Source organism: Calidris pugnax, unplaced genomic scaffold (genome assembly GCF_001431845.1).
Source record: "Calidris pugnax isolate Ruff unplaced genomic scaffold, ASM143184v1 scaffold201, whole genome shotgun sequence".
Classification (NCBI taxonomy): domain Eukaryota; kingdom Metazoa; phylum Chordata; class Aves; order Charadriiformes; family Scolopacidae; genus Calidris; species Calidris pugnax.
In genome coordinates, this window is record NW_015090933.1 from 770,057 (window position 1) to 783,362 (window position 13,306).

At 39.4% G+C, this 13,306-nt stretch overlaps 1 protein-coding gene across 1 annotated transcript in view; it reads left to right on the forward strand.

Annotated features, from left to right (window-relative positions):
• The window catches only part of SYN2 (synapsin II), a gene marked incomplete at its 5' end in the record, with an annotated part of 114,996 nt that overhangs the window by 11,571 nt on the left and 90,119 nt on the right, over positions 1-13,306 (forward strand). The window contains one exon of the mRNA XM_014951681.1: positions 9,804-9,893. Coding sequence (XP_014807167.1) covers positions 9,804-9,893 — 90 coding nt within the window. The remainder of the gene's footprint in view (positions 1-9,803; positions 9,894-13,306) is intronic.

A 13,306-nucleotide genomic window follows, 5' to 3' on the forward strand; every position in this document is an offset into this window, starting at 1 on the left:
GTAGCTGCCTGCAAACCTGTTCCCTTATTAGTGTGCCCTGGGATGCTACGTGGCACTGGTTGGTATAGGAGGCTTCGAGGATCTGCTGATACATTAATTACACATTTACTCTGGTGAAGACACAACCCACAACATAATAATGGGACTACACAGGACATTTCTGAGCGCTGTGACCTTAACGAGCTGTCGCTGTGTGTTGTGTGGAAGAGGCTGTGTTTAGATTGAAATGCTGCCTTGATGCAATCAGGGAGGGGATGTAGAAACCCCACGGCAGCACGTCAACCTACTGCAGAGCCGTAGCAGCTTGTCAAGAGACATCTGTCCCCGCAGGATGGGACAGCTGCGCGCTGAGTGGGCTTGGCCTCGAGTGAAGGGAACTCTGTTGGCACGGGGATAAACTGCTACATCGGTTCAGTGATGTGGGAAATAAAAAAAAAAAAAGAAAAAAAAAAAAAAGAACTTTTTGGGGGCCAAAAGCTGGCAGAGTGGAACTACGGCCCAGAAGACAGACTGAAAGATCCTGGCATTTTTTATGTAGAGCTCCAGATGTGAACCCATCTTGTATGGAAACATCTTCAAAAGATCACTGGAGCTTCATCTGCTTCACTGTAGGAATTTATTGTTATTAAGGGTTTTAAATGTAAGAGAAGTGCCATAGAACACTTTGTTATGCCAAAATTCATTTCCTCGCTCATCTGCAATCCTTCTGAGGGGAGGCTGGTTGTGGCTTTCCCTTTGTCAAGCTGGGTAGTATTGTAAATCTCCCCATTGTTGTTTGTTTATTTGGTTATTGAGCACACAGCCAAATACTTTTTTCCAAGTTTGTTGACATTTTTCTTTTTTGCTCCTTTTGCCAAGTTTACGTAATTCTGTGCCTTCATGTGTCGTATTTTGCTCTGCATTTCTTTTGCAGATGATTTTCTACTTATCTGTCTTCCTGTTTCTACTCTTATTGGACACTTCATTTATCTCTTCTACCCTTGCTTTCTTTGGAAGGTCTGTTTAAACAGGCCTTGCTGTCTGATGGTATCATAGTACTCTCCCCCACCGTGTTTTCTTCTCCTTCATGTGCTCTTCTTGGTTTTTTTCCCCTTCCAAGCTATACTTTAATAACCTTGAGCAACAGATTGGGGCTCTGGCAGGAATCTTGTAGGCACTCTGCAGGGAGGAACGTATGAGAGACATGAGCTCTGTTCATCCCAGGCTCCTGTTGACACAAATTATTGATGCTGGGCTAACAGGCAGGCACAACCACATGAATAAGTTTCAATATTGTGTCAAAGACTCTTCTGGAAAACAAATAACGAATAAAATGAATGTATGCAAGAAGAAAAGTCTTTTGAAAACCTGTTCACTGTAAATCTATGAGACCTTCCAATGCTATTCTATGTCTTTTTTAGAGAAAGAGCTTATAAATTTCTTACCTAATATTACTGCGCTGTAAGAAAATTCTTTGCTCATTACCAAAAATAAGATTTGTACAGTAATCCTGAGCAATGGGCTAGAATTTGGCTGGTTATTGCAGTTCTCTATGTGCCAGAGGGAATCTTGTTGAAGGTCAAGGCTAAAGAAGGTGTTCCTGCAATCTTGCTTCAACCTGGGTAGGGAAGACATTTAAGGATGTTCAAATTTAACATCTATTAACATTATAAATCTTAGAAATGTTAAGATCTATATTTTAGTCAGTGGCTATAGTTTTGCATATTTCATTAGACCTGGAGCCAGCCCTGAACTTGATTCTTTCAACCATTCTGGCAAGATTTATCTGCTTGATGGATCATGATGGGGACACTGGGCAGCCAGAGCTCGCCTGAAGAGGTTGTTTCATGGCCTTTCCCTACCACAAAAGACTTCAGGAGGCTCCTGTAGGAAGAGCCATTCCTTCCTTTCCCTTCAGCTGGTCCTGCCCGTCTCTCCCTCAGGCGGTGAAGAGTTGCTCTCTTGGGCACGGGGTACAATTGCATGGATGGTAAAGATTGAGCAGCTTCACGTGATAATGTCTGGCAATCTCCCTAACGAATCCAATTAGCCTGTCTGCAAATATTTACATGAATGGCAGAGGTCTATCTAAGACCAGATTTGTGGCTTTTATTCATATAAAGGATGACAGACATAGTGAAGGCAGACGGTGGTGTCTCTCTAGGGCAGCCAGAGAACAAACTGTCCACATGTGCTCTTCCTCCAGCACTGATCCAAGCAGAACTTTTTTTAGGCATAAAAACCTGTGGTTTAAGTCTCTGTCAGCCAGTGGAGATTTTGGCCTCTTTGCTCAGTCTGCCAGTTAAAGCAAAACATGTTGATGGATTTGTAGTGCGAGAGCTGAAAGTAAATTCACAAAACTGTGTCAGAAAGGAGGTGAAAATACTTTAAGCTTTTTGGTCAAGAGACAATTTACGAACACGGTTTAACATTAAATTGGAGCAACGTTCATAAATAATTATGTGTTTAAATGCATAACAGAAATTTAAATAAATTAAATGTAGCAGTGTATATTCCTCCTTGCACCTCTTTATAGAGCTATTTTAAGTTTAATCTATTCTTGCAATAGAAGGGAATATTACAGTCTTGCTAGATGATTTTACTTTCCTGTAATATGTAAGCTCTCTTGAAATTCCTTGAAACAAGTTTAATCTATTCTTGCAATAGAAAGGGAATATTACAGTCTTGCTAAATGATTTTGCTTTCCTACAATATGTAAGCTCTCTTGAAATTCCTTGAAAAAAGCAGAAACTCTTAAATAATGAATATATCTCAGTGGGGCGATGACTTGTTTTCTGTTCCATACAGCAAGTATTTCTTACAGCTCTATGTTCATCAATCTTTACTTGAACTATGAGGTACTTTATATATAAACTGAATATATGTATATATTTTGCTTTGACCAGCATTTGCTGCCATGAGGCCAATTTAATTCAGAACTAGACTCAGGGTTTTTTTACTGCGTTCTTGAATTTTGTGCAAGGTTGTTGTCACTCTGCCCTGTTCTTCTCTGCACTAAAGAGCAGCAGTGGGAGCTCCCGACATCCATTACAGACTTGCATTGCATTGAACACTTCTAGTGGCAGAAAATTGAAACAGACTTTTAACCATTTCTTAACTTCAACTGAAGGAAGCTATTTAAATAAAGTCTGCAAGAGTAATCTGAAAAGCAGGACTGTAAAGCTGTGGTTTATATCCTTGGGTGTTTTCTGCTGTTCCTGCTATACTATTGAAATTCAGAAACCCTCTTTTGTGCTTAAGTCAAATATCCGTCATTGAAGGCCAGATTATGCAATCAAGTTTGATTTCTTGTGCAATCGTAATATTTAATTAAAGAGGAAACCTGTGTGCTATATTTCATTAAAGTATCTAAGATAATTTTTCCTTAGAAGAGTGTTGCCGGGTCTTGTCTGGAGAATGGCGTTCTACCATTGAGCTTTGCCAGGGCATCCTTTGAGAAAAAGTTTTTCAGATTTCCTTATCTTGCTGGAATGAGGGAGACATCTCGGGACAGTAGAGCCATGTAGGTAAGAAGCTCAGTTTGACTGAGTTTGAATTCTGTGAACAAAGTTATAGATGCATGTGATTGCATCTATGTACAATTTAAGAGAAAGCAAATGAAACGTATTTGAACCATATGTTCAGCTTTAAATTGGGATTTACTTCTTCCTTCAATGGTTAAGTACCTAAATAATGCTTTGTTTCTGAAGATAACATCATTCAGTCACATCTGAACACCTGCACGCATTTTCATTATCTACAAGACTCTTTAACAACGAACATGGGAGGGCTGTCTGTAAAAACCCAGTTTGCATTAAAAGATAGCTTTCCTCCTCTACTGCAAAGCTTCATTGAATTCAGTATTTTTGTAGAACCTTACTATTTTGACTGGAAAGTCTCCAGATTTTAGTATCTCTAAAACAGCCCACAAAGCAATAAAATCTCTTTTTATTGTAGCGAGCCCCAAACCCTTTTAAGAAGTGCACATGCCCATGTCCCATTAAAATAAACAGGTGCACAAATGTTTCCTTGAAGAGGACGCTGAACTCGATGTTCCCATAATAGTGGAATAAACTGCACATTCTCACTGCTGCCAGGTGCACCCAAGAAGGAGCCCTCGTAGCTTTTATTGGAATGACTCAGTTCCATAAACCTCTCCTTTCCCTCTGTAACTTTTCATTCTGAAATAAAAAGTTCCAGAAGGCTTCTTGCTCTAGGCCTCCTGGTACTAATTTTCCCTAATCCTTTTCGAACAAACATGTCTCGGTCTGTTTTCTACCTTTTATGCTCAGAGATATTTTTCCTTCATTTTAATCCGCATGTCTTCCTTAAATCTCACTTTCCTCACTGTTTACACATTTTGTCACTGCCTCTTTCATCAGCCAAGGTGTTTCATTGCCAGATGCCTTGCTACCCAACTTTGGGAGCCAAGGTGAAGTGTTTTTATGTCTCTGTGATCCTCTTCTCATTTTTTTGTTGTTTTGGGGTGTTTTTTTTTTTTAAATCCTGCTTTTTTAACTGTTGTGGAAAACTTTCTTTTTTTCCTTCTCATGTACGCACTCTGATAATTTGCAAGCAAAACCTCTGCATGCAGTTCTTCCAAGGGCAGAGGTTTTTATTTAAGGCTTTTTTGCATCCTGTAGAAATTCTTAATGGCTTGTGTATCTCATCAGATGTTAATTGTGATGTGAAAATATTCCAGGCAGTTAATTACAGCAGTGATTAGCAGTTGGAGAGATGTGCCTCTCAGAGGCAGTATGGGCTGCAGGGCTCATGCTGCAGGAGAGGTGCAGAAGCCAAATGGTTGGTACGGTCTCAGAGGTGGTACGGGCTGCAGTGTTCATGCTGCAGGAGAGGTGCAGAAGCCAAATAAATGCCTTTGGAAATTGTGGGTAAATTGGAGCAGAGAGCCAAATAGGGTCAGCACAATCCACACAGGCTTGGTAGCTCCATTGCAGTAGATGCAGAGAAGCACCTCAGAGGGTAAAGGAGGGAGCTGGATATAAAGAAGGTGAGGAAAGCTGAGCTGCAGTCCGAGGTGGAAGGAGGAGATGCTGTTATTCCCCCAGTGATGGGTCACACAGCAGGACTCAAATAAAATGCCTTGGGCTTTGCAGCTCAGCTTGGCGAGGCAGAGATCATCAGTATGTTCTTGTGAGAGGCTGAGCTGCAAAAGGGTTAGGAAACAACTCCTCAGCGTTATAAAACTAGCACTTGAGCTATGATACAGCATCCATATAAGTTATCTTTCCATTCATAGTCCAACTGTGTTGTCTTTGGCCTTGCATGGTAATAATGGAAACCTACTGGAGGAACATCAAGTTCTTTTGTCAGTTCCAATCTCCTCTGTATTCTGTTACTGTGCCCAAACCGATTTGTAGGCGGCGTTTCATTGTTCAGTTGCCATGTCAAACTTTGAATTGACTTTGAAAGTTTGAATGCTTTCATTAAGTTGTCTGTCAGCTCCTGCTGACAGCAAGAGGGACGTAAACTACAGTCGGTGCTCCCTGCCCCTCGATGCTCGTATTAGCTATCAGATAGCAAATCATATGTACATGTACTCAGCCTTCTGGAAAAGTATTTAATGTTTACTAAAGCAAAATAGAAGAAGTGTGGGCCAGTCGCAACAAAGAACAAATATTATGAAAAGCACAAAAAGAATAACACAGATATATCCCAGGTAATAGTAATTTAAGGAAAAAAAAAATCAAAAGCCACAAAGAGGAATACAGAAACTGTGTTTAAAATACAGGCATAGATAAAAATCTTGGTTAAAGTAAATCGACTCCTACAGAGTCCAAGTGTCAAACGTACCTTCCCAGCCCCTTCCACACAATTGCTTAATTTCTTCTCCCTCTGAAGGGTCTACAATGTTCATCTCTCAAGCTGTTGGCCACCAAAGACCCCTGATATGTTTGTAGTTATACTGGGCTGCTGTACATCTCTTACAATCGTATATTTCAAAAAGTGTTCATCAGAGTTCTGCTGTTTCTAGTCCTAGAGAATGCCAACTCTCTGGGTTGGTGAAACAGATCTAGGCTGCTGTACATCTCTTACAATCATATATTTCAAAAAGTGTTCACCCATCAGAGTTCTCCTGTTTCTCTAGTCCTAGGGAATGCCAACTCTCTGGGTTGGTGAAACAGACTATCCAGAGAATTTTGTGATCATTTTGGTTGTTACCATGCGGTATGAGATGGCTGGTGGGAGTTCTTCCACTGCCAGCAGAAGCTGTAAAAAGGATGGATAATGAATAGTCATAATAAAGGAAAACCTCTGACAGAAAAGACTGTATAATACACAGCTCAGTGGCACTTCCCTGATGGGAAGCAATTGTACAGGCAAATGTGAAGTAGTTTGTTGCATGAAAATCTTACTCAACCATAGCAGGAAGTTCTCCACTGGAATGGCCAATGATATATATCCTTCAGTCTGGCCAGAGAGATTGGAAGCTTGCTGTAGTTAAAGGTAACAATAAGCACCATCTGGAATAATTAATTTTAAATATCATATCTAATTATCTTTTAGGAAAACATTTGTGCAGTTTGTTCAGGAGAAAATCTGAGCGTTTCAGGGATGGCATGCATGTAGTTAAGCTCATTGTAACTCATCTACAGTGATAAGCAGAGTCATTATTCATATCTTTATGAAGTTAGCAAAGTGGGGTTTTGTAACTGTGCACTGCTTGATTACAGTACAGTCTATGCAGTCAAATTTATAGTGTTCCGTTCTTAGTGTAATGAAACCTCATAAAGCTTTTATCTGAAATCAAAGGGAATAACTGTCTTTTTTGACTAAGTATTTCTTATCTGTAACGTACTTTGTTGGAATGGAGAAGTAGTACAGCTGGTGCTCTCCTGTTCTTTTATGGAAGAATAATCTGTAGGCCTGGATGTGAAAGCATTTAATCCCCAGTAGAAAAAAGAAGAGCTGACATTACAAAGAATGTTACAAAATCCCCCTATTTCCCTTTTTAAAAAAATAATCTGAAAACCATAAATATATGTACCTGAGAATACTCTCTTCAAGCTGAAAATAGGATACAAAAATTGAAAATGAGAAGTAAATTCAGCTAGCTAAAATAAGAGCTCAAAGAACTTTTTCCACTTCCTTGTTTTTTCTGAAGATGTTGAAAAGACTCCTGCTGAAATACTAAACTCTATGAGGTTTTGGTTTGGGTTTGGGGTTTTTTTTTTAGGTAATTGCTAAAATCTCCCAGGATTTTCGGCATCCATGTGAAATACTTTATTTAAATATGGAGTAGCTTTACCAGCATTTTCTGTTTCATGAACGTCCCATATCTGAAAACATTCAGCATTGGATTAGATAATACTTCAGTAGTTTATAATCTAAAAAGATGATGCTTTTGCCCAGGGAAGAATTTGATAAACTTATATTGTGACTTAAAGGTGTTGTTTAAGGTCATATTATCTAGCCCAGTAAAACAAAACATTTTCAAAACTCTAATAAAGGCAAAGCATTAATATGGTCTTTTTTTTTGAGAGAGAGAGAGAGGTTTAAAGTTTAAAGAACATCAAATTTTAGTGTAGTTTGCAGCAGACCTTTAAAACCTGGTTTGTATAGAAGAGCAGACAAGGTGATGTTCTGAATTCAGACTGTAAGCTCTGTGTAGGTTCCAGATACAAGGGATTTTCAGGAGTGGTCTTTTGCTTCAGTCTGTGTAACTGATATTTGTTTGCTTCAGCTGCTCAAAAGGAAAATATGAAAAGGTACAGTCCAGATCCCTGTTACAAACTGATAGAAGTTCATTAATACATAAATGAAATTATTTTCCACAAACTGCCCAGTAGGAATCAGGAGAAATATTTACCAGCAGTTTAAGGATGTACATTTAGAATGCCAAAACTTCATGTGAATTTGGGTTGAATTTATCAAGTTGCTTTTTTGGGAGAGCAAAGTTTGACAGCAGATTCCCAAAGTCATAGATGCACAGGTGAGCCGTGTCCCAGGGGGGGCAAAGGGTAAATCATTCCCCCCAGCTCTGGGAAATCTGAGTTACTTCTCTCCTCTGCCTCAGGAAAAGTAAACCTACTTTTCCTATGTTCTATTTCATAGCTCAATTACTAGACTAGAGGGTACTTCAGAGTGATAGATGTGTTTTATCTGTGGTTCATAGTATTTTATTTTAAATAAACAAACATTTGCCAGTATTAATCTGAATTATAGCTTTCTTACCTCTTAAGTGAATGCCACAACCCCTACAAATAGTGTCAGTTTCTCACTGTCCTTTGCTTGCTTTCAGTGAAAATGGAAAAGAAAATAAGGAAAGAATTACAGAAGATACAACCATATGATTTTTTTTTAAAGGTTTTTACTTAAAGATAGTTAAATAGGTTTATTTTAACATAACAATTGTTTTGCAAAAATAATGTATTTAATAGGCAGTATTTGCTCTATGAAGTTTTGAATTTGGTTCTTGGATAAGAGCAGAAGTAAATAGTAAGTTGTCAGAAATCCTATTTCCAGACCACCTTATTTTGGTAGCTGCTGTAATATTTCCTTTCCTTGAGGTGTGTTTCGTACAGCACATGCAAGCTGTCCAATGAGAATTTCTTAAATTTCAGTGAAACCCACTCACCATTAAGGTATTTTCCGCTGGACTTCAAGATTTGAATATGTGTTTTACCCAACCTACGGAAACACCACTAAATTAAACAAATTCTGCATGCTGGAAATGCGATGCAAAGCTTTCCTCACTGGTTTTGGGGGGTTTTTTTTTGGCTTTTAAAGAGTTTTTGCTATCCCTGCACCCTAAATTGCGTTAACAGAGTTACGGACAGAATTCTGTTGTTTTTTGCTTCTTCCCCTGTTTGTAACCAGCAGACCCACTATTCAGACTGTTGTGCGGGGTTGTTTATGTCTCATGTTGGCATCATGACAACTGACCACATCACAGGCGTGTAGGAGCCCGAGCTGGGGAGGCTGGGGACAATAGTGGCCTTCTCCCTGCCAACGTCCCCTCGCTCCTTGGAAACCTCCCCTGAAACGCCGCGGGTTCGGGAGGGACTTCGGTTTTGAACTGTTTCAGCAAAAGAGTTCATCTGCTCGCTAAAGGGGAAGAACAGCCCCAAAATAGACTTCTGTATAATAAAGAATTCTTTGCCTTTTTGTGTTCAGATGTTGGTTTGCTTTCTGTGTGAAGTTACTACAGTTAGTGTTTGGGTGGACTGGGTGTATCGGAGAAAGGGTCCGGAAAGGAAACACGAATAGAAATGTCAATAGCATGGAGCTGTTTAAATTCATCAATGCCTTTGTTGACAGGCCATTCTTCCCCTGCCTCGTGTGCCTGTGCTGGGTGGCCAGAGCCTCCGAAATGCAAACCCTCCTGTTTGTTCTTCACCTGATTTGTTGCATATGACGTGGTTATTGCTTTTCTCTGTTTGCCAGCTTGCAAAATTGCTTTTCAATGTTCAGTGAGGTGCCAGAGGCCAAATGAATGCAAAATACATCTGATCCTTAGGTTAAAGATGGTAGGAAATGCAAAAATATTATTATCACAAAATCAGCTTAAAATGTGTAGACTCTGAGGTATTTGCAAACCAGTACTGGAATGTATTTAATTTTCTGTACGTGTACCTCCTAGAGGTGTTGTTCTTTGTTGCTCTGTACATGAAGTCATCGCTTGGATGGAATAAAAACATGTACAAGTGAGAGAGGAAGACAGAGAAAGCGTATAGCGTGTGTGTGTGTTTGCTGAGTGGATGAAACACAGAAAACAGGAAGCAAAATGACAGCATGAGAGCGTTTTAGTAGAGTGTGGTTTCTCTCCTAAGCTTTTTCTGTTGTTTTGCTTCATTTTACAGTTTGCCCAGCTGGTGTCTGTCTACAAAACTCTGGGTCCAGAGAAGTTCCCTTTAATTGAGCAGACATTCTATCCAAATCACAAGGAAATGGTACGTGCAAATGCCAATACTAAATTTGCTTACTGTCTCTGTAAAGTCGGAACTGTAAATGCACAATTAATTCTCCCCATTTAATGTCTATTTTAAAAGCCTTTTTGGAAGCTTTCGGAGGGGTGAGGCTGGGTGACCGCTGGAAAGCACTGTGATGGTTAACTGGAAGGTTCTCAGATGTGAGGGCAGTCATTTTTCACCTAACCAACTTCAAATCTTTAATAGATTAAATGCTGATAAAGATACAGAACAGCTATTAAAGTGCAAGAGTTACTTTTGTGGTCTGTTTTCAGCCTAGTCCTTCATGATATGTTGGAGGTGTTTGTTATCTCAGTGGATGATGCACAAGGCTGTGTGCCTGACAGCGTAGAACTTTGAACTCATCTGAAACCAGGGTGGTTAGGGCTTGAGATCGTCATGTACCTGAGCTGACATTAATTCCCAGTCCTTTACAGACACAAAGTCATAAAAATAACACTTGCAACCTTTACTCGTGCCCTGTCCTATGCTGCAGGCATTTTTTTTTAATTTCTTTTCTTATGATTTTTAAATAGAATTTTTTCCCTGAGTATGTTTGTCTTGAGGAAATACTTTGAGCAGTGCGAGGGGCTGGAGGGAGGCTGTTTGCTGATTGAACAGACTGCCACAGAAGGGTGGGTTATTTTTAGAATGTAATCCATGCAGCATATGTCACACAGCTGGGTTTCCCCTGCCATTGCAAGGTCACAATAAATATGTTAGTTAGTGTGTAAGGTCCCCCAGCTGTGAGTGCTGTGCCTCTCCTGAGACTCTGAGTGTCACTTCGTTATCAGAGGTAGCATCTAAGATAAGCCTCAGTGACAGCAGTTGACTAAGATTTCTCCTGAGCTCTTCTTTCACCCACATCTGGGTGACAAACACAGAACGGTGCAGTTCTGCCATGTCTTTGGATGTATTGCAAGAGTGGCCAGATGGCTCCTCCTACTGCTTTGCTGCTTCTCTCAGGTTTCTTTGGGCTATTAACCCACAGGTGTTTCCCCATCTTTCGTCACATGTGACATTCCACAAAAGAGCTTTCACCATAGTTGTGTATTTAGGAGATTTGGACACAGAAGTTTTGTAGAGCCAAAGGAGAAGGGTACTGATCCAGAGCAGCAGATCCAAATATTATCCCAGACAGCCAAATTTTTTCAAAATGGAAGGGGGTTTTGTTGATGGAGATTTGGTAATAGAAATGGATGGATCAGGAGATGTTGTGTATGACATTCCACAAAAGAGCTTTCACCATAGTTGTGTATTTAGGAAATTTGCTACACAGAAGTTTTGTAGAGCCAAAGGAGAAGGGTACTGATCCAGAGCAGCAGATCCAAATATTGTCCCAGACAGCCAAATTTTGTCAGAATGGAAGGGGGTTTTGTTGATGGAGATTTGGTAATAGAAATGGATGGATCAGGAAAATATACAACTTTATAAAATTTTATATATATATATATATATAATTTCGTCACATGTGACATTCCACAAAAGAGCTTTCACCATAGTTGTGTATTTAGGAGATTTGGACACAGAAGTTTTGTAGAGCCAAAGGAGAAGGGTACTGATCCAGAGCAGCAGATCCAAATATTATCCCAGACAGCCAAATTTTTTCAAAATGGAAGGGGGTTTTGTTGATGGAGATTTGGTAATAGAAATGGATGGATCAGGAGAATATACAACTTTATAAAATTTTTTTTATATATATGTACTTTTTTTTAATGCAAGGAAGAGCATCCCTCTTGGGGATTCATCCATAAAAGGTGAAGAAGCAGAACCCCATCCCATGTTCTGCAATATGCTTTGTAAATGGTAATAAGTTTTATATCTATCTTGGGGGTTCATCCATAACAGGTGGAGAAGCAGAACCATATCCCATGGTCTGCAATATACTTTGTAAATGGTAATAAGTTTTATATCTATTTTGCCCATAATGTCAAAAATTTAAGCTGGTTTATAATTCCCTGCACATAATTTATTGTTCTTTTTTTTCATTTTTTTTATCAGCTGTTATTCAGGCTCCCCAGGGCAGTGGTCACAGCCCCAAGCCTGTCAGAGTTCAGGGAGCATGTGGACAATGCTCTTCGTCATATTTGCTCTTAGTCATTGCTCTTTGTCAGTTTTAGGTGGCCCTGCAAGGAGCTGGGAGTTGGGCTCAATCATCCTTATGGGTCCTTCCAACTGGAGATATTCCTGATTCTGTAATTTTACTGAACTCAGAGTCTTTTAACACATTGCTAAATTGCAGTACATAGAAACAAAGAAAAAGCTCTATAGTTCTGGGAGAAGAATTAATGTTTTAGCTTTTAATTTTTACATAGTATGACCCTTCAGAAGGTCTACCAGTTGAATTGCAAACTGCTGTCGTGAACAACTGGTTGAATTAAAATTCAGTAACAGAACACAAACAAGAAAATGTCTGTGTGCTTATAAGGCATATATTGGTTAAGAGTATAACATACTTGAGTTGCTTTTCCCCTCTTTTGTTCCTCTCTATTGCTCATTAATGTCTGAACGGATAAGTTATTTGTCTTCTGCTTAAACTTTTGAATGTTGATGTTCTCCACAGCTGAATAATTTTTTTACATGTTTATCGTAATGAATGTTAATCTAGAGAAAATGAGTGCATTTCAGTGTTGCGTTGCCCAGGGTGGTTTGGAGGTGCTGTAATCACCGATTGTGGTGAAGCTCATTTGTTTGTTTTTTTTCCTCCTGAAGAAATTATTTGGAACTTTGCGTTTTGAGAAATAATCAGGCGATTATTTCGTGGTACAAGATAACATTGCATTCAAATTTCTAGAATGGGTTGCAAGATGGTCTGAATATCAGAGTCTTCTGGTTGATGAATTGAAATTGTGTTGTCCTATTTACATTTTGTTGGTTTTTTAAACACTGTTTATTAATAGCTGGCCTCGTTTGCATTTACTCTTATGGAATTTGGCATTTACGGTTTAAAATAATTTTTGTAGCTCCTCTGTTATTCCCCAAATCGTAACCTAGGGCTGTCTGCCTCTCCTCCAGTGCAAACCAGTTGGGGTGGGGGGAGCAGGGGGAGTCTCTGTGCGTTGAGTTCTCAGGGGAGCCTGCCAGAGCTGCGCTGGGGCTTCTCTTTCTGTTGCTTCTTTCCCACTATGGCAATCGTCTGTACCGAGTCTTTAGGCAGCAATAAAAGGTAAATAAACAAAGATGCCATTCTTTTGTGTAAAAATGGAGCTGCTTTAATGAAACACTTTTTGAAACAGAAACATTCATCTCAGACTGATTAAAACTATACAGAACGCTGTGAGGCTTTTTGAACTCATTGCTAGTTGAGTCATATCTACAGCCTTTCCCTCAGTAATTAGTTCCCTTTATTTCACTACATTCACACCTCTTATGTTCTCTGTCATGAAACAAAACAA